This window comes from Dendrobates tinctorius, unplaced genomic scaffold, assembly GCF_039654945.1.
Source record: "Dendrobates tinctorius isolate UK_male_01 unplaced genomic scaffold, ASM3965494v1 ptg000055l, whole genome shotgun sequence".
In the NCBI taxonomy this organism is placed as follows: domain Eukaryota; kingdom Metazoa; phylum Chordata; class Amphibia; order Anura; family Dendrobatidae; genus Dendrobates; species Dendrobates tinctorius.
The window spans coordinates 3610001-3630733 of NW_027361723.1; the positions used below are offsets into that span (position 1 = coordinate 3610001).

Here is a 20733-nt window from a genome sequence, read left to right on the forward strand (position 1 = left end):
TACCCAGAGTCCTGCATGGAGGATGCAGCGAGTCCTTGCATTACAGATATCCCAAGCACTTTAATGGTTCCTTCTCCTGGTACCAATAACCGGCTGCCGGAGGTCTGGGAAGCACAACCCCTACCTATAGCTTGAATGGGGGCTACAGATATCAGGATATGGATATTATACGGCCACAGGAGACTTACTGTTTTCCAGTCCGTGAAGAAATTCTTCTGGAATGCCTCCTTTGTGGTGTATTCGTGATCCAGCATCTTTCCATAGAAGGTGGCCACTTCCTCGGCTGCCAGGCTCAGCTTCATGTGCTCTCCTGGATCCGGAGAACAGTAAAACATGTTATATATTATGTAATGCAATATGTAAGATCAGTGCACACTGCATAATCGGCGACACCAAGTCATCAGACGAGATCTACAGCCAATAATCCAGTAGTTGCATGTATGCTTCCATGGGTCACATATAGCAATAGCCATGCAGTACAGTAAGTACCGACATCACCAACATAAAGGAGAATGCAGAGTGCCCACCCTGTTAGCTCACCAATGATTTAGGGAACTTTCATGCAGAAATAAAAGGTCTGTACAAAACTCCAGCACACCTTGTGTGAAGTTTAAGCCTGTGGGCATGTCGGAACCCTGTCCTAGTATCACTAAGGCACTTTATTTGTATGAGCTTGTATTACGGGCCACCAGAACTAGATTTTCCCTTTTTTCCTATAATTTTGTCACTTACGGTATCTGATTGTACAAGGTTACGTAGAGATACTGTGTGGTTTTTTTAACCTCGCTTTCCCCAGTTTGTGTACAGGGGTCCATGCATTTCTATATCTGTAGTGGGTGGATAAAACCCGACTGATAGATTTGATATATACTAGTGGAATATTCATGGTGTATACAGAAAGATTAGGCCTCCAATGTTATGAGATCAGGTCTAGAAAAAAAAAAAAAAAAAAAAAAAAAACACTAAAAAAGAGTTAATTTTCTCTTTTTTTTTTTTTTCTTTTTTACCCAAAAGGCTGTGGTAGCTTTGGGGGGGGAAAAAAAAAAAAAAAATTAGTCACCATCCTCAGGTCCAGTGCTGAGTCCCCACTGCTGCCCTGGTCTGCATGTCTGCAATGTCACGTCGACGGCTCAGTAGCCAATCGCTGTGCTGGTGTAGATATCACAAGTCCCCAAGCTCTGTGACTGGCTGCAGTGTTGTAGACATGACGCCAGGGCTGCAGACAAACAAAAAGTGGCAGTCGGTGCTGGAATCAGTAAGGGCAGGTAATTTTTTTTCTTATAGCTACTAAAGTCTATGAAAGAAAGTTTTCTGGAAGGCGACAACCCCTTTAATGCCTTCTGTACAAATGTCTACTGGAGCTGTGCAGGCAGCAGTCTGAGACAACACCCCACTCCCACTTACTGACAAGACGTGGGCTCCTCTTACCATCGTAGAAAAAGCGCACGTCGTCTGGGAGTGGCTCGTACGCCGGAGCGAAGTATGGTCCTCGATGCTCCAGTAACTTCCATTTCACACCGTCCTCATAATTCTTCTCCTCCCACCTAGGACATGAGATTTACACATCAGTCATTATGTAAATGGATCTTGACCATTGGGGTGCATGCGCTGCTCGTAACTGCTGAGTCGTTTCAATGTATCAGTGAACCCTGGAGGACAAAACAAGAGAAATTCCTGCTGCTTCTGAGTCTGCACTGTAACAAGTCCATCAGCTGCGAGGAAAGGACGAGGTTTGGTTGATGAATGAAAATAAAGAGGTTTTTTCTCCCAGGAAGCAAGCAGGGGTCTTAAAAGACAGGTGAGAAGTGAAAAAAAGTAGTGAAAAGTTGCAGAAATGAGCACAGAGCATGACCCGACATGGAGCATATCCTCACCAGTGTCTGACCGCCGGCTTTCTGCTCTGCGCTGGCAGTGTAGTCACAGTCAGGAGCCTCCATCCAGGCCACAGCGTACAGCAGGTCCCAAGGGCAACCTGCAGCCGGCAGCCATTGCTGAGCATGTCACACATGTCTGCAACATCCAGCAAGGACCTCTCTCCGGGGGAAGGAGGCTTCCTGGAAAGCGACCAATCAGCTCACAGCTCTGCAGAAGGCATGATGGGAAATGTAGTTTTGTGGTGTGAGGCAGCACATGATCTGACAGCAGGGACAGTACAGGATGAGGAGCGGCTACAGGATCATCAAATTAACCCCTTCAAGTACAATAATTAAAGTGGGTGTTTAATAACTGAGGGGTTCTCCGTTTATAGCGTTTATCGAGCAGTGAAAGTCACCTGGGGACAATTCTTCAAGTCAGAGCAATTTAGTGGTTACATTTTTTTTTTTTGCGTCACCATTTTCTGATAATTTTTATTCCCTATAACTTCTAAAACTTTGTTTCTTTTTCTCCATGTAGTCTTCACAGGTTACTTGGACCTGAAATACTACAGTATACAGTAAAATGACAAATCCATGAAAGCGAGCCATGGGGTGGTGGATTTTTATAGGAGCACCGAGATGGCAGTGATGGACATGACAAATCCAATAATAGCATAAACGGCACATGACAAGCCAAGCACGGGGAGGCTGATGAGCACCATAACGTAAAAGCAGATGTCATAGAATGGCAATTAAATGGTTAAGCAGCAGCGATCAGAGCAGTCTTTGGCCGCTGCCGTTAGTGGCAGGCACCAGCTGTATGACAACCTGAGCTTGCGTCTTACACCTGCACCCCACATGTGATCTACATACACCAGGCACTGGTTTTGAGGCAGATTCCAGGATTGAGCAGCTTGGAGCGGCAGATCTCTGCCCAATAACAGCTTTACATATGCTGGTGCAGGCTGTCAGCAGCATTCACACTCTCATGTCTGTGCACCAAGTACGCAGTGGGTCCCTTCAGTATGAAGCTTTTCCCTCGTCGCTGGACGGCAGCCAGGAGAGGGATGAAGATTATATTACAATATGTGAGCACACAGAGGTATACAGGCCCCCGGGGCATTCTCCTGTAAGCTCAGGATCATGCTCGCAGCTCACAATATCTGCAGATATCAACCACATCTGGGCTAGATTTCAGCACAGAAAATGTGGCTCCACCATTACGATCTCACAAGGGAAGGATTTTTCCCTACACAGGAGAGAAGGGAACCCAGGTGCAATAACCTGTATGAGCATCAGGAGGAAAGTGACACTGGTTACTCCGACTACAAAACCCGGCATTTACAGTGCATGTGTCCCATACCAATGAGTAAGGCAGGTGCACATCGATAGCAGGCGTCCTAGCACACAGAATGTTATTAAATGTTTATTAATTAAGTGCAGGGCAGTGATAGTATGGACACGGGTTAAATACACCTAGAAAAATGCAGAAGTTGTGCTGAGAGAATCCCGTGATCACAATGTCCATCACCGCTGCTGACAGGATGTGACCACCAATAGTCCGAGATCACCCTGGTGGACTCCTGCAGCCACAATAACCTACAGATGTGAAACTACAACTCCTAGAATGCACTGACATCTCTGCTCACTCACCATTTCCACTTGGATTCTTCTTCCTTCGTCTTCTTGGCTTTGGTTTCGTCCTCCTCGTCCACATTCTTCCTCTTTTTGCTCCTTGTTTTTCCTTTCTCCTCCTTTTCGATCTTCTGATCCATCTCAGGATCCCGCTTTGCCTTCTTGTGTCTAGCCTCTTCTTTCTGCGATTCTTCCACTTCCCTCTTTATTCCTTTAGTTTCCTCACTTTCACATTCTCTCAGTCTTTTGTAGTCTTTATTGTCATCATTTTTCTGGTTGTCCTGCTTTTCGTCAGATCCCTTCTTGTCCCTGGACCTGCTCTTGGACTTTTGCTTCTTGTCGTCAGTCAAGGTTTCCTGGAATAGATCCAGGTCCACCAAGGTCATCTTCAGGACACTTCCATTCTGTTTTGGAGGCGCCTCGGTGTCTGGGGTCTCCTTTTTTACCTGGTGTTCTTCTTTGCCTTTTACTGAGCGACCCTCCTTAGATTTGGAGGAGTCTCTGTGCTTTTCACCATTAGATTTGGAGGAGTCTTTGTGCTTTTCACCATTAGATTTGGAGGAGACTTTGTGCTTTTCACCATTAGATTTGGAGGAGTCTTTGTGCTTTTCACCATTAGATTTGGAGGAGTCTTTGTGCTTTTCACCATTAGATTTGGAGGAGTCTTTGTGCTTTTCACCATTAGATTTGGAGGAGTCTTTGTGCTTTTCACCATTAGATTTGGAGGAGTCTTTGTGCTTTTCACCATTAGATTTGGAGGAGTCTTTGTGCTTTTCACCATTAGATTTGGAGGAGTCTTTGTGCTTTTCACCATTAGATTTGGAGGAGCCTTTGTGCTTTTCACCATTAGATTTGGAGGAGTCTTTGTGCTTTTCATCATTAGGTTGTTTGCTCTTCTTAGAGACAGCACTCCTTGTCTTCTGGTCCTCATCATTATCCTCAGTCTCCTTTACCTTACCCTTCACCTTCTCCTGTGTTTTGCTCTTTTCACGATCCACCTTCTCTTTTCTCTCGTGATGATCCTTTTTCTGTACTTCTTCATTATGCTCCTTGAGATTTTTGTCTGCTCTTCCTCGCTGATCCCTTTTCTTAGACAAGTGCCCCATTTTCTCAGCATGGTTCTCTTTTTCCTTGAGGGCTTTGGTGCCGCTGGCATTTTCAGAAATCCCAGAGCTGCGTGACTCCCCGGTCTGATCTCTGTGATCCTTTGGTAGATCCTCATGATCTTTTTCTCCATTAGTGCTCTCGACGGGCAGATCATCAGGTAAGTGTTGGAGTGGTTGGGCATCACTTTTGTGTTCAGAAATCCTAGAAGACGTCAACTGGATAAGGAAAATAATTGGATTAAACCACAGAAAAAAATGTTGGCTCTGGTTCTACAGCGAGTATTTGAACTTCAACCCTATAAACCTAAAGCCAGTCTCATTAGGGAGAGACATATGCATCCCTCTCTACTAAGAATTTACAGGGGTCATCATAGGGTCTGACATACTCCCAAGATACCAAGCCCAACGGGACTGTGTCTGCTACATGAAAAAGTTGTACCACAATGTGTTAGCATGAATTTGGCTACAATGCGAGTAGTGCGCTGTGAGCTGCACTGCAACATCAGACCCCAGTGTGGGCGAGTGGAATCACGGCTAGGAAATTGCAAAACATTCAAACCCGCTGGATTTGTTTTTGCAGGTAGTGGCCGCAACCAACGACAGCCACATCCGACATCCAGCCGATTATACACACAGAACATCATAAATTAGAGATACTGCTTTAGTGCTGCTCCATCATGTTTTTTTCTTTTCCGCTATTCCAAACAATGAATTGGGATTGTCCACCATGTCGTCTGCCACAATCTACATGGTACATGTGTGCAGGGCGACCCAGCAATGGAAACAAAAGGTCCGTCCCACGTACCGCTTGCTCCTTGTCAGGTTCATTCTCCGAGATTTCAGTTTGCCTGGAAATTAAAGCACAACAGCAAATAACCAATCTATACAAATACTGAAAACCAGGGACCAATCATTGTGAGATCAACCTCAGGTAAAGGAGACCCCAGTTTTATGTAATTAAACCTTATTCAGTGAATTTGTAAAAACTTCAAAGTTTTAGAATCTGCGTTTCAAATCTTTACCATGCACAAAATCTCTGCTTGCCGTCAGTGAATGAGGACACCCTAGTTGACATATGCAGTAAACCCGTCCACGTGGAATCCTGCTCTCAGTCTACACAATGCTGAAATGTATTTGGACTAGCAGAGACTTGTGAGTGAGACTGCTCTCGCCAATATGTTTCGCTCAGCTGAGAGCAAGACTAGATATGTACAGAGTTTACAAAAGGGTTCTCAGTCACTGACAGCAAGCAGGAGGTTCAGAATATACAGACTATAGTGAGAAAGTGAAATACAAAGTTTATTAGCAAGTTGTAGAACTTCTCACTTATAACAGATTAGACTTTACTAATATACGGTAAAACCCTTTAATGTCTGGAATGAGGGCAGGAAGAGTTTTCTATTTTTCCCCTTAACCTTGTAATTTCCAATTGTAGAAATAAAATGCTACATACGCTCCAGAAAGATGGATTTTTGGTTCTTACCGTAAAATCTCTTTCTTGGAGCCTTCATTGGGGGACACAAATTACCATGGGTGTATGCTGCTGCTGCTGCTAGTAGGCTGGCACTATGCAAAAACAAGAAATTTGGCTCCTCCCCGGCAGTATACACCCACCGACAGATACCAAGTACCTCAGTTGGTGAAAAAGCAGTAGAAGCCACGCAACTATAAACATATGACCCAGCCCAACAAGGGACTCAAGGACCCAACACGGTACAACTTAAACAGGGAGGGTGCTGTGTCCCCCAATGAAGGCTCCAAGAAAGAGATTTTACGGTAAGAACCAAAAATCCATCTTTTTTTATCGCCTTATTGGGGGACACAGATTACCATGGGACGTTCCAAGGCAGTCCCAAGGGCGGGAACAGCAATAAGGACCGAAAGAACAGGAAGGGCTTAGGTCGGCCGGTGCGCCACCGCCGCCTGCAGGACCTTCCCACCAACGACTGCATCAGACGAGGCCTGGGTATGAACCCTGTAGAACCTCGCAAACGTGTGCAAAGACGACCAGGTCGCGGCCCTGCAAATTTGCAAGGCCGAAGCCTGGTGTCGAACGGCCCACGAAGCTGCCACAGCCTGGGTGGAGTGAGCCCTCACTCCCGGAGGGGGTCGTTTTTCCTGAAGTCGGTACGCTTCCAGAATGGTAGAACGAATCCAGCGAGCGATCGTGGATTTGGATGCCGGAAGCCTTTTCCGGCGACCTTCAGAGATGACCAGCAAGGAATCGGACTGGCGAAGTGAAGCAGTCCTGGCAAGATAGACCCGCAAGGCTCGAACTACATCCAGTTTGTGGAGAGAGACTTCTCAAGAGGGTGAGAAGGAGCGGGACAAAAAGATGGGAGGACGATATCCTCATTAATGTGGAAAGAGGATACCACCTTTGGAAGAAAAGAAGGAACGGGCCTGAGGACGACCTTATCCTGGTGGAGAACCAGATAAGGGGAACGACATGACAAGGCCGCCAACTCAAACTCTTCTGATGGATGTAATGGCAATCAAGAAAGTTACCTTCCATGAGAGAAAGGATAACGGAATGTCCTGGATAGGCTCGAACGGCGCCTTTTGAAGAGCGCTAAGAACGAGATTGAGATCCCGCGGTTCTATCAGCGAATGATGAGGAGGAGCCATGGGGGCGACCCCTTGTAGAAAGGTTTTAACCTGTGACAAGGAAGCGAGCTCTGTTTGGAAGAGGATAGAGCGGAGACCTGGCCCTTGAGGGTACTGAGGGACAGGCCCGCCTCTAAACCAGACTGGAGGAACCCAAGTATGGATGGAATAGAAAAGGACATCGGAAAGACTTTTACCGTCGCACCAACGGAAAAAAGCCTTCCAGTACCTATGGTAATGCGGGAAGAGGCCGGTTTTCTGGCCCTGATCATAGTCTGGATCACCTGGTTGGACAAACCTGATTCTCTCAGGATTGCGGCCTCAATGGCCATGCCGTTAAACTCAGACTGAGAATTCTTGTGGTAAAGGGGGCCTTGCGAGAGAAGATACAGACGGCCTGGAAGCCTCCAGGGAACGTCCGCGAGCATGTTCACCAGTTCCGCGTACCAAGGCCATCTCGGCCAGTCCGAATCACTGGCACACCTTCCGATTTTATCTTTTTGACCACTCGAGGGATCAAGGCAAGAGGCGGAAACAGATAAGGAAGATGGAACTGGGACCACGGAATTACTAGGGCATCGCAAGCGACGGCTAGAGGGTCCCTGGACCTGGCTATGAAGCGCGGAACTTTGTGGTTCATCCGAGATGCCATGAGATCGACATCCGGCGAGCCCCAGCGCTGGCATATCTGATCGAAGACTGTGGGATGAAGAGCCCATTCGCCGGATGCTAGGCCTTGACGACTTAGAAAGTCGGCTGCCCAATTTTCCACCCCTAGAATGTGAACGGCGGAGATTGCCGGAACGTAACGTTCTGCCCAGCGTAGTATCTTGGCCACTTCTGACATTACTTGCTTGCTGCGAGTGCCCCCCTGGTGGTTTATGTAAGCCACAGCCGTGGCATTGTCCGACAGAATGCGGACCGGCAGGCCGACAAGGAGAGGCCGCCAGCGAAGAAGGGCCAGGAAGATTGCTCTGATCTCCAGAAGATTGATAGGGAGGAGAGCTTCCTGTGAATTCCAGCGTCCTTGGGCCGTTTTCTGATGGAAAACCGCTCCCCATCCTAGAAGGCTGGCATCGGTGGTGATGACATGACACTGAAGTGGAAGAAAAGACCTCCCTTGTAGAACTGACACTGTCATTGTCCACCAAGTCAGGGATTGCCTCACTCTGAGAGGGAGGAGAATGGGGAGGTCCAGAGACACCGTGCTCTTGTCCCAAGCTGAAAGAAGGGACAGCTGGAGGGGGCAAAGGTGAAATTGTGCAAAGGGTACTGCTTCCATGGCGACTACCATCTTCCCCAGAACTTTCATGCAGGATCGAAGGGGAATAGGTGTTGACCGCTTTAGGGCTCGGATTCCCTTGGAAAGAGCCGAAAATTTTTCCCTCTGGAGAAACACCCGAGCTAGATCCGTGTCGAATTCCATGCCCAGGAAGGTCAGACGCTGAGTGGGGCTCAGAATGGACTTCTCCTTGTTGACTATCCATCCGAGACGACAGAGCGTGTCCAGGGTTATCTGGAGGCTTTGAAGGCAGTCTTGATGGGACGAGCCCTTGATCAAGAGATCCTCCAGGTAAGAGATGATGAGGATCCTCCTGGAGCGAAGGATGGCCATGACTGTTGCCATTACCTTCGTGAAAACACGGGGAGCGGAGGCTAGTCCGAAGGGAAGAGCCGTGAACTGATATAGTGAGATTCCTGAATCGCAAATCGAAGATATTTCTGATGTTGCAAACAAACAGGGATGTGAAGATAAGCATCCCGTATGTCCATAGAGCAAAGGAATTCTCCGGGTTCCATTGAGGCTATCACCGAACGAAACGACTCCATTTTGAAGTGGAGAATCTTCACATGGCGATTGAGCAATTTGAGATCCAGGATTGGCCGAAAGGTCCCGTCTTTTTTCGGGACTACGAAGAGATTTGAGAAGAACCCTGAAAACCGATCGTCTGAGGGAACGGGAACAATCACTCCGGCGGAAAGAAGGGAGGAAACGGCTTGAAAGAATCCTGGAATGTGGGACCGCTGTCTTGGAGGTTGAGACAGGAAAAATCATATGTTTGGCTGAGAAGCAAATTCGATCTTGTATCCGGATGCGATGATTTCCCTGACCCAAGCGTCGTCGACAGACAGCCAAACGTCCGCGAAAAAGGAAAGTCTGCCTCCCACCCTGGAAAAACTTCCAGGTGGGGGTGACCCGTCACTTGGAGGAGAACCAGCGGAACGGGCACCTGAAGACCTGGAGTATTGTCCTCGAGATCTCCAGCGGGGAGCAGGTTTGTAAGCTGTTTTTTTCTGCTCTCGCTCCCTAGAGGCGGAAGGCCGATCTTGCTGGGTAGATCTCTCTGTGGACGAGAAGGGACGAAAGGGCCTAAACGGCCGGAAACCCTTTCTGTTAAAAAACCGTTTTGGTCGAGACTGGGGGAGAGAAGTGCTTTTACCACCAGTTGCATCAGAAATTATTTGATCCAGCTTGGCTCCAAAGAGCCTAGAACCATGGAATGGCAGATTGGTACGCGACTTTTTAGAGGTGGTATCAGCATGACTTTAGACAAAGGACTCGGCGTACGGCTACTATGTTGCTGTTAGCCCTTGCTACGCACCCAGCCGCATCCAAGGAGGCGGCTAAGAGATATTTACCCGCATGATTAATTTGATCTGCCAACTCGTCCTGAGGAGCTGCCGCTAAGATGCCTCTTTGAAGAATTTTAGCCCAAGCTGAAATGACTTTCACCACCCAGGAGGCGAAAATAGGACAGAGAGGCGCCGGATGCCTCAAAAATAGACTTAGCCAGAGATTCTATCTGCCTGTCTGTTGGATCCTTAAGCGATGCCCCGTCCGGAAGGGATAGAACCGTCTTAGAGGCTATACGAGAGACGGGAGGATCCACTTCGGGGGCTTTGGTCCATTTTGTGAGCAGATCCACATCAAAGGGATACAGGACATCTAAGTACCTGCGGCCTGAGAAGCGTTGCTCAGGGTGCTCCCAGTGTTTGGTTAGAGTAGTATCGAACTCCTTGTGGCTTGAAAATGTTCGGGATGGAGGCATCGCTCGCTTAAATGGAACAGAACATTCCTGAGGAGGGGGCTTGTCCTGCTTAATTTCCAGGGTTTGGAAGATGGCAGAAAGGAGGCTATCGACCATATTCTGCGTTTTAGATATGTTATCTGCTTCTGAACTAGATCCCAATTGGGGATCGTCGTCTGACCTAGGGTCGTCCTCTGAAGAAGGAGAGGGACACCTGGGAGAAGCAGACGGGCCTAGCGAACTGGAAGACGAGCCAGACAGAACACGCTTCCTAGAAATCCTACTCGGCCTGTCCCTCTGAAGGTCGCGGTCAGGTGCGGACGACTCACCCTGAGAGGTGGTCGGTGCTCGGGTGGCTGTAGATAGCTGAGGCAAACGTTCTAACACCTGGACCAGGGACTGAGAGACTTTAGTCAGATCGGAGACCAACTGCGACATTGCAACGGCACACTCTGGGAGAGGGGAAGTACCCTCATCCCGGGGATCGGTGTGCTCCAGAGAGGCCGACATAACTGAAGGACTGCAGGACGGACAGAGGGGTGATAACTGACCTGAAGCCCACTTCTTTTTACAGCGTGCACAGGCGTAATGGGTAATGGTGGGCTTGAAAGACAGATCCGTTGCGGGGTTGAGCATAGGAAAGTTACACCTTATGGCTGCACAATACAGAAAAGGACTGCAGAGGAGAGCCAATTTTCCATTAAGCGCCGAGCCTACCGAGAATCTGACGAGCAGCCAGACCCTGATGTGTCCCCCAAGCAGCACAGGAAGCAGTGAAAATTGCAGGAGGGAACAGGCTGTGAGCCCGGAGGGCGGGATTTGGCGCCAGGAGGTGACTGGGCAATAGTAGAGAGGGGGCGCGGTTAAAAGGGAGATTGACATCCCCAAAAAAGAAAGTCGAGCTGTGATAGGTGTGGAATGGGTGCGAGAAAAAGCGCGCCCAGAACGAGGAAAGCGCGCCCAGAGTAAAAGGGAGTGCGCTCAGAGCTGGGAGGAGGGAGCGTGACTGAAAGTGAAAGCGGTCTCCCTCCCTGCCCGAGCTTCTATACTGATGTCCGTGGCGCTGCTAATTAAGGTGAGCCTGTGCTACCCTATGTAAAAAAGACTCCCCTGTGCCCAGGAAGACCCCCGGTGTTATGTGCCTCTGTATTAAAAAGGAGCGCTGCTGATATGAGACACGCGCGGCTGTAGTGAAGGAGTAGAGGCGGGAGTTTCAAATGCAGCACTGTGCTTCCTGAGACATGCAGGGCTAAGGGATCATTCAGGATCTTACCTGACGTCCCTGAAGAGGATGACCGCAGGGGCATGAATAGGGAGCAGGCCGCTGGGAGAGGTCCTCTTACCCGTGTCATGTAGAAGACGGCGTCCTTTTGTTGGGAGCTATCGCGACTGCCGTCTTCCTCTCAGCCCTGTCCCGGGATAGGGATGAGGAGTTGTTTTGGCAAGGACCGGCCACCTGTCATCCGCCCATAGCACCGCATGGTGATAGGGAAAAAGTCCTGCCTGCGGTACTGAGAGTTGCGATGTGGGTGACACCACACTGCTCGCTCAGCCGCCTGATATGGGAAATCAGGGTGATAGCTACCCCTTTTTCCACACGTTGAACCTGAAAAATAAATTAGAAAATATTAAAAGGTTCGGCTAAAAAACCTAAAAGAAAAAAGGGATTATTAATCTGCGGATCTGGGGAGATCCCGGTCCGCCTCCTACAGACACTAAGCACAAACTGAGGTACTTGGTATCTGTCGGTGGGTGTATACTGCCGGGGAGGAGCCAATTTTCTTGTGTTTGCATTGTGTCAGTCTCCTAGCAGCAGCAGCACACACCCATGGTAATCTGTGTCCCCCAATAAGGCGATAAAGAAACAGATTTTACACTGCCAAGGTACAAGACATAAAGATGTACAAGAACACATTCATACAATGGGGGAGATTACACCATCACAATTTGTATATTAAAAAAAAATTGAGTACACGGCACCAACCGTTCTGAAAAGTATTGACAAAAGGATTCAACTACAGAGCCCCCCATACACATCACACTAATGTTGGTTGACTAAGGTTGGGCTTGTGACTGCGACAGACGAGGCACGAGGCCATAGTCGCTAGTGTGAATTAGCCCATACTCTATAGGCAGGGAAGATTTGCTAAATACGACACAAGATCTGCTCTATGTAAAGCACCACCAGCAAGTAATGTGCAAAACGACTGATCGCTCGGCAAGAATCCTGCTCACGGGAAGATACTACTAGACTATTATGAACCAACAGACTCAGCCAGGTACCGGTTTCTGCCGTTACAATGTGCCATTTCCAGCTCAGATTCCTCTTGCAGTACGTTGTGGTTTGTATCTAAGACGGAGGTTGTCACTGGCAGCCTAGGACAGAGACAAAGAGGATTATTTCTGAAATATGAAACATGGCAGCCGGCTTAGACTGCACGCTCTGGAGATCTGAACTTTGCGGTCACAATGAAAGGATTATTGTGCTGACAAAAGGGGCTTTATATGTTGCCAGAGAAATATATAAATACCTGGTGAAATATATACAGTGGGGGAAATAAGTATTTGATCCCATGCTGATTTTGTAAGTTTGCCCACTGACAAAGACATGAACAGTCTATAATTTTAAGGGCAGGTTAATTTTAACATTGAGAGATAGAATATCAAAAATAAAACCCAGAAAGTCACATTGTATAAATTATATAAATTTGCATTTTGCAGTGAGAAATAAGTATTTGATCCCTATGGCAAACAAGACTTAATACTTGTTGGCAAAACCATTGTTGGCAAGCCCAGCAGTCAGACGTGTCTTGTAGTTGATGATGAGGGTTGCGCACGTCAGGAGGAATTTTGCTCCACTCCTCTTTGCAGATCATCTCTAAATCATTTAAAGGGAAGGTGCCGTGTTTTTTCATAATTTAACCCCTTAATCTCATGTGACGTACTATCCCGTCCATGTGCCCTGGGACTTAATTCCCAGGGACGGGATAGTACGTCACAGCGATCAGCGGCGCCCACGTGGTGAGCGCCGCTGATCGCGGCCGGGTGTCAGCTAATTATCACAGCTGACACCTGGCACAATGTGTCAGGGGCGGTCACGGACCGCCCCCGGCACGTTAACCCCTTTCACACCGCGATCAAACACAATCGTGGTGTACCGGGGGTTAAAGGGAATCATCGGCAGGGAGGGGGCTCCCTCCGTGCTTCCCTGAGCCCCCCACTGCAGCGCAATGTGCAGCGCTGCTGCGGGGGTCTCTCTCTCTACAGGTCCCCGGATCCAAGAAGGCGACGGGGACCTTCGGGGGCCTGTAGGGAGCTGACTTCCTTAGTGCCTGCAAAGCGCAGGCATGAGGAAGTCTGCGTCTATGCCTGTGACACTAAATAAAATAATATTCCCCAATAAATTCATTTTTTGGAAAGAAAAAAAGAAAAAAAAAAAAACAATAGAAGTACACATATTTGGTATCGCCGCGTCCGTAGCGACCCGCCCTATAAAACTGTCCCATTAGTTAACCCCTTTAGCGAACCCCTTAAAAAATAAAAATAAACGAAGCAAAAAATAATGATTTATTATCATACCGCCGAACAAAAAGTGCAATAACGCGCGATCAAAAAGACGCATATACAGTGCCTACAAGTAGTATTCAACCCCCTGCAGATTTAGCAGGTTTGATAAGATGCAAATAAGTTAGAGCCTTCAAACTTCACACAAGAGCAGGATATATTAACAGATGCACAAATCTTACAAACCAAAAAGTTATGTTGCTCAGTTAAATTTTAATAAATTTTAAACATACAAGTGTGGGTCAATTATTATTCAACCCCTAGGTTTAATATTTTGTGGAATAACCCTTGTTTGCAATTACAGCTAATAATCGTATTTTATAAGACCTGATAAGGCCGGCACAGGTCTCTGGAGTTATCTTGGCCCACTCCTCCATGCAGATCTTCTCCAAGTTATCTAGGTTCTTTGGGTGTCTCATGTGGACTTTAATCTTGAGCTCCTTCCACAAGTTTTCAATTGGGTTAAGGTCAGGAGACTGACTAGGCCACTCCATCACCTTGATTTTTTGCCTCTTGAACCAGGCCTTGGTTTTCTTGGCTGTGTGCTTTGGGTCGTTGTCTTGTTGGAAGATGAAATGACGACCCATCTTAAGATCCTTGATGGAGGAGCGGAGGTTCTTGGCCAAAATCTCCAGGTAGGCCGTGCTATCCATCTTCCCATGGATGCGGACCAGATGGCCAGGCCCCTTGGCTGAGAAACAGCCCCACAGCATGATGCTGCCACCACCATGCTTGACAGTAGGGATGGTATTCTTGGTGTCGTATGCAGTGCCATCCAGTCTCCAAATGTCACGTGTGTGGTTGGCACCAAAGATCTCGATCTTGGTCTCATCAGACCAGAGAACCTTGAACCAGTCTGTCTCAGAGTCCTCCAAGTGATCATGAGCAAACTGTAGACGAGCCTTGACATGACGCTTTGAAAGTAAAGGTACCTTACGGGCTCGTCTGGAACGGAGACCATTGCGGTGGAGTACGTTACTTATGGTATTGACTGAAACCAATGTCCCCACTGCCATGAGATCTTCCCGGAGCTCCTTCCTTGTTGTCCTTGGGTTAGCCTTGACTCTTCGGACAAGCCTGGCCTCGGCACGGGAGGAAACTTTCAAAGGCTGTCCAGGCCGTGGAAGGCTAACAGTAGTTCCATAAGCCTTCCACTTCCGGATGATGCTCCCAACAGTGGAGACAGGTAGGCCCAACTCCTTGGAAAGGGTTTTGTACCCCTTGCCAGCTTTGTGACCCTCCACGATCTTGTCTCTGATGGCCTTGGAATGCTCCTTTGTCTTTCCCATGTTGACCATGTATGAGTGCTGTTCACAAGTTTGGGGAGGGTCTTAAATAGTCAGAAAAGGCTGGAAAAAGAGTTAATTAATCCAAACATGTGAAGCTCATTGTTCTTTGTGCCTGAAATACTTCTTAATACTTTAGGGGAACCAAATAGAATTCTGGTGGTTTGAGGGGTTGAATAATAAATGACCCTCTGAATAAACTTTTCACAATTTAAAAAAAATTTAAACAAAGAAATAACATTCTTTTTTGCTGCAGTGCATTTCACACTTCCAGGCTGATCTACAGTCCAAATGTCACAATGCCAAGTTAATTCCGAATGTGTAAACCTGCTAAATCTGCAGGGGGTTGAATACTACTTGTAGGCACTGTAAATATCCATGGTACCGCTGAAAACTATCTTGTCCCGCAAAAAACGAGCTGCCATACAGCATCATCAGTGAAAAACTAAAAAAGTTATAGCTCGCAAAAGAAAGCGATGCAAAAATAATTATTTTTTATATACAATAGTTTTCATTGCATAAAAGTGTCAAAACATAAAAAATTACATAAATGAGGTATCGCTGTAATCGTACTGATCAGGGCTGTGGAGTCGGAGTCGGAGTCGTGGAGTCGGTGCTCATTTTGGTGGAGTCGGAGTCGGAGTTGGAGTCGGTATAAAATGGACCGACTCCGACTCCTAAAATATATAATAAATTGGGTACAGTAATTCAATGCAGGATGTGCTGAATATTTTCATAGGAGTTTGGGAAAGTTATGAAATGTCCTATAAATGGCTGTTATATTCCTGATCTAAGGCTACATTCACACACAACGTTTTTCCTGTGTTTTTTGAGGATACGTTTTTCAGCTGCAAAAGCTGATCATCTTTTTAAAAAACTGCATCACCTGAAAGGTTTTTGAGCTCATAGATAATGTTTTCAATAGCAAAAGCAGATTAGAAATCTGCTCTATCTATATATCCATTTATCCATATCTGTCTATCCATATCGTATCTGTACCAAAAAGAATGAAAACCGGGTAGTACACCAATATATATTCTGTTCTATCTAAACATCTTGATTATTGGATCATAAAAATGATTAAATGTCTGAGGTTCACATTGTACTACAATAAATTTTTCACTTAAATATAAGCAATATGTGTGGGAGTCGGAGTCGGAGTCGTGGAGTCGGAGACGGTGTAAGGGAAATTGAGGAGTCGGAGTCGCAGGTTTGGCTTACCGACTCCACAGCCCTGGTACTGATCCGAAGAATAAAACCACTTTATCAATTTTAGCACAAGCGGAACGGTGTAAACGCACCACCCAAAAGAAATTCATGAAACGCTGGTTTTTTGTTCATTCTGCGTCGCAAAAATCGGAATAAAAAGCGATCAAAAAATGTCCCGAGCCCGAAAATGGAACCAATAAAAACGTCAATTCGTCCCGCAAAAAATAAGACCTCACATGACTCGGTGGGTCAAAATATGGGAAAATTATAGCTCTCAATATGTGGTGATGCAAAAACTATTTTTACAATAAAAAGCGTCTTTTAGCGTGACAGCTGCCAAAAATAAAAACCGCCATATATAGTAAATCAAACCCCCCGATATCACCCCCTTAGTTAGGGAAAAATAATAAAATTAAAAGAAAATGTATTTATTTCCATTTTCCCATTAGGGCTAGGGCTGAGATTAGGGTTAGGGGTGTGTTGGGGATAGGGTTGGAGTTAGAATTGGGGGTTTCCACTGTTTGGGCACATCAGGTGCTCTCCAAACGCAACATGGCGTCGGATCCCCATGCGAACTGCATTGTATTTTATATGGTATGCATAGCTTACCCATCTTCTTGTATCCATAATTGTACTCCATCTTGTTATCTTTACCACACATCTAAGTGGTCTGTATAACCCCTTCCCCCTTTTATGACCTCTGCTTAACTCTTTGCATTTGGCCTGGGCAGTCACACCCCACTTTCACTCACACCCGATTGTGCTTAGCAACACATATATTCAGCACCATGGGTCTGCTCCAGACGTAGTCGGCTCCATCAATTTCAAAATCCTATTTCTAAGTACTGTTGAATTAGACTACAATTGGACTGGAATTGACTGGAAGATAACGGACAATAACACCACAACAATGTCTCGCCTTCTTTTTACTATCACCCCCATACTACTCTATTTCTCCCTAACTTGTGCAATCCCCCCTCCTAGTAAGGAACTATTCATCTCCCCCTCCATTCTCCCCAGCCACCTAACCTTCTCCTCACAACTGTTCCTCCCCATACAATCCTTTTTCTCCAGACATGCACGGCCACATCATGTCCTATCCTCCTCCCACCTTCTAATGCTCTGTCTACTACTCCTCATTGCTGGCGACATATCCCCAAATCCTGGCCCACCTCAACACATCCCTACACTCACTTCTACCACCCTGCCACGATCCTCTACACGTCTTCGCAACCATGATAACCTTATACCCATTCATCCAGCCCCCACTCCCCCAACCCCCTTACCTGGAGCCCTATGGAACGCACGCTCTGTCTGCAACAAGCTATCATTTATCCATGACCTCTTTATCACCAACAAACTCTCCTTCCTCGCCATCACTGAAACCTGGCTCACTCCCTCTGACACAGCCTCTCCAGCTGCGCTCTCCTATGGCGGATTCCATCTCTCTCACACCCCTCGCCCCAGCAATAAACGTGGTGGAGGAGTTGGCTTGCTCCTGTCTGATACTTGCTCCTTTACCCCAATTCCTCTGCCACCCTCCGCTACTCTTCCCTCGTTCGAGGTGCACTCCATCCGCATCTATTCCCCCTCCAACTGGCTATCATCTACCGCCCCCCAGAACTAGCCATCTCCACCTTTCTCGACCACTTCACCACCTGGCTACTCCAATTCCTTTCTGCTGACAACCCCACCATCATCATGGGCGACTTCAACATCCCTATTGACACTTCCACCCCAACTGCCTCTAAACTTCTATCGCTCACGGCTTCCCTCGGCCTCACTCAATGGTCCTCTGCGGCCACTCACAAAGATGGTCACACGCTGGACCTTATCTTCACCCGTCTGTTACCTCACTAATCTCAATAACTCACCCCTCCCCCTGTCTGACCACAACCTACTGACATTCTCTTCCCTCTCCTCTCCTACTGCGCAACCCCCGCTCCATAATCTCGCTCGCCCTCGCAGGAATCTCAAACACCTCAATTTACAATCACTCTCTGAGTCCCTTCTCCCTCTTACAGACATAGCTTCCCTTCATGACACAGATGCTGCTGCCACTTTTTATAACGCCACAATAACAGCAACACTTGATTCTGCCGCCCCCCTCATGCAGAGCAAAACTCGAACAATCAACAGGCAGCCCTGGCTGACCAGCCAGACCAAAGAACTGCGGCGGGTTTCTAGGGCCGCTGAGCGGAGATGGAAGAGAACCCATTCTACTGAGCACTTCAGCGCATACAAGCAGTCCCTTGCCAGCTTTAAGTCCACGCTCTCTGCCGCAAAACAAACTTACTTCGCATCTCTCATATCCTCCCTGTCTCATAACCCTAAACAGCTCTTCAACACTTTCAATTCTCTACTCCATCCCACAGCACCTCCTCCCCCTCCTCTCATCTCTGCTGAAGACTTTGCCTCCTTCTTTAAGCAGAAGATCAACACGATCAGACAAAACTTTGGCCCGCAGCCCCCAATGCCCCTCTTAGCCACTCAGCCCTGTTCTGCAAAAGCCAGCTTCTCCACCATGACAGAAGATCAGCTCTCCACCCTTCTGTCAAGATCACACCGCACCATTTGTGCCCTCGACCCACTCCCGTCCCCTCATCCCTAACTTGGCCGCCACAGTCCTCATCCCATCTCTAACACACCTTTTCAACCTTTCACTTCCAAATGGTGTCTTTCCCTCATCCTTCAAACATGCCTCAATCACACCCATCCTCAAAAAGCCCTCCCTTGACCCATCCTCTGTGTCTAACTATCGCCCAATATCTCTTCTCCCTTATGCCTCAAAACTACTGGAACAGCATGTATATCTTGAACTGTCCTCCCACGTCTCCTCCTGTTCCCTCTTTGACCGGTTACAATCTGGCTTCCGACCGCATCACTCAACTGAAACTGCCCTAACTAAAGTCACTAACGACTTACTAACCGCCAAGAGCAAGCGACACTACTCTGTCCTCCGCCTTCGACACCGTAGACCATTCCCTCCTGCTACAGATTCTCTCATCTCTTGGCATCACAGACTTGGCCCTATCCTGGATCTCATCATACCTAACGAACCGAACATTCACTGTCTCCCTCTCACACACCACCTCCTCACCTCGCCCCCTGTCTGTCGGTGTTCCCCAAGGCTCTGTCCTAGGACCCCTACTATTCTCCATCTATGCCTTCGGCTTGGAACAGCTCATAGAATCCCACGGTTTGCAGCATCACCTCTACGCCGATGACACGCAGATCTACCTATCTGGACCCGACCTCGCCTCCTTACTGACTGAAATCCCACAATGTCTGTCTGCTATCGCAGCCTTCTTCTCTGCTCGCTTTCTCAAACTGAACATGGACAAAACAGAATTCATCATCTTTCCCCCATCTCACTCTACACCTCCACCAGACCTATCCATCAATGTCAACAGCTGCTCTCTTTCCCCAGTCCCGCATGCTCGGTGCCTTGGGGTGATCCTTGACTCTGCGCTCTCTTTCAAACCACATAGCCAAGCCCTTGCCTCCTCCTGCCGCCTCAAACTCAAAAATATTTCCCGGATCCGCTCATTCCTCAACCACGAAACGACAAAAACACTAGTGCACGCTCTTATCTCCCGCCTCGACTACTGCAACCTCCTACTCTTTGGCCTCCCCTCTAGCACTCTGGCACCGCTCCAGTCCATCCTACACTCTGCTGCCCGACTAATCCACCTGTTTCCCCGCTACTCCCCAGCCTCCCCCCTATGCCAGGCCCTTCACTGGCTTCCTATCGCCCAGAGGATCCAATTCAAAACCCTAACCATAACATACAAAGCTATCCCACAACCTGTCTCCGCGATACATCTGTGACATGGTCTCTAGGTACCTACCCGCACGCAACCTTCGATCATCTCAAGATCTCCTTCTCTACTCCCCCCTTATCTCCTCTTCCCACAACCGCATACAAGACTTCTCCCGTGCTTCCCCCATACTCTGGAACTCCCTGCCGCAACACATCAGACTCTCGTCACCATCAACGGAAACCTTCAAGAAGAACCTGAAAACCCACCTGTTCCGACAAGCCTACAGCCTGCAATGATCCTCGGTCTACTGAACCACCGCACGACCTGCTCTACCCCCTCCTACTGTATCCTCACCCATTCCTGTAGACTGTGAGCCCTCGCGGGCAGGGTCCCCTCTCCTTATGTACTTGTGCGTCCCTTGTCTTACACTTCTTTATTATTCTTGTATATATTACACTTGTCTATAATTCCCCTTTTGACGTGTAAAGCGCCATGGAATAAATTACGCTATATAAATGCATAATAATAATAATAATAATAATAAATAATCTCAATTCCAGCCAATTCTGCGTTGAAAAAGTCAAATGGTGCTCCTTCCCTTCCAAGCTCTGCCATGCGCCCAAACAGTGTTTTACCCCCACATATAGGGTATCAGCCTACTCAGGACAAATTGCAAA

The 20733-nt window shown here is 47.6% G+C and overlaps 1 protein-coding gene across 4 annotated transcripts in view; it reads right to left on the reverse strand.

Annotated features, from left to right (window-relative positions):
* TOP1MT (DNA topoisomerase I mitochondrial) overlaps positions 1-20733 on the reverse strand; it is an 85815-nt gene that overhangs the window by 33241 nt on the left and 31841 nt on the right. For 3 of the 4 annotated variants that reach the window (XM_073577353.1, XM_073577351.1, XM_073577352.1), the window contains 5 exons: positions 12517-12609; positions 5403-5445; positions 3510-4813; positions 1429-1544; positions 189-310 (listed from right to left, as the gene is read on the reverse strand). In XM_073577353.1, the coding sequence (XP_073433454.1) occupies positions 189-310; positions 1429-1544; positions 3510-4813; positions 5403-5445; positions 12517-12609 (1678 nt within the window). Of the gene's footprint in view, positions 1-188; positions 311-1428; positions 1545-1874; positions 2016-3509; positions 4814-5402; positions 5446-12516; positions 12610-20733 lie in introns of those variants that run through there. The other variant, XM_073577354.1, reaches the window with a different exon arrangement.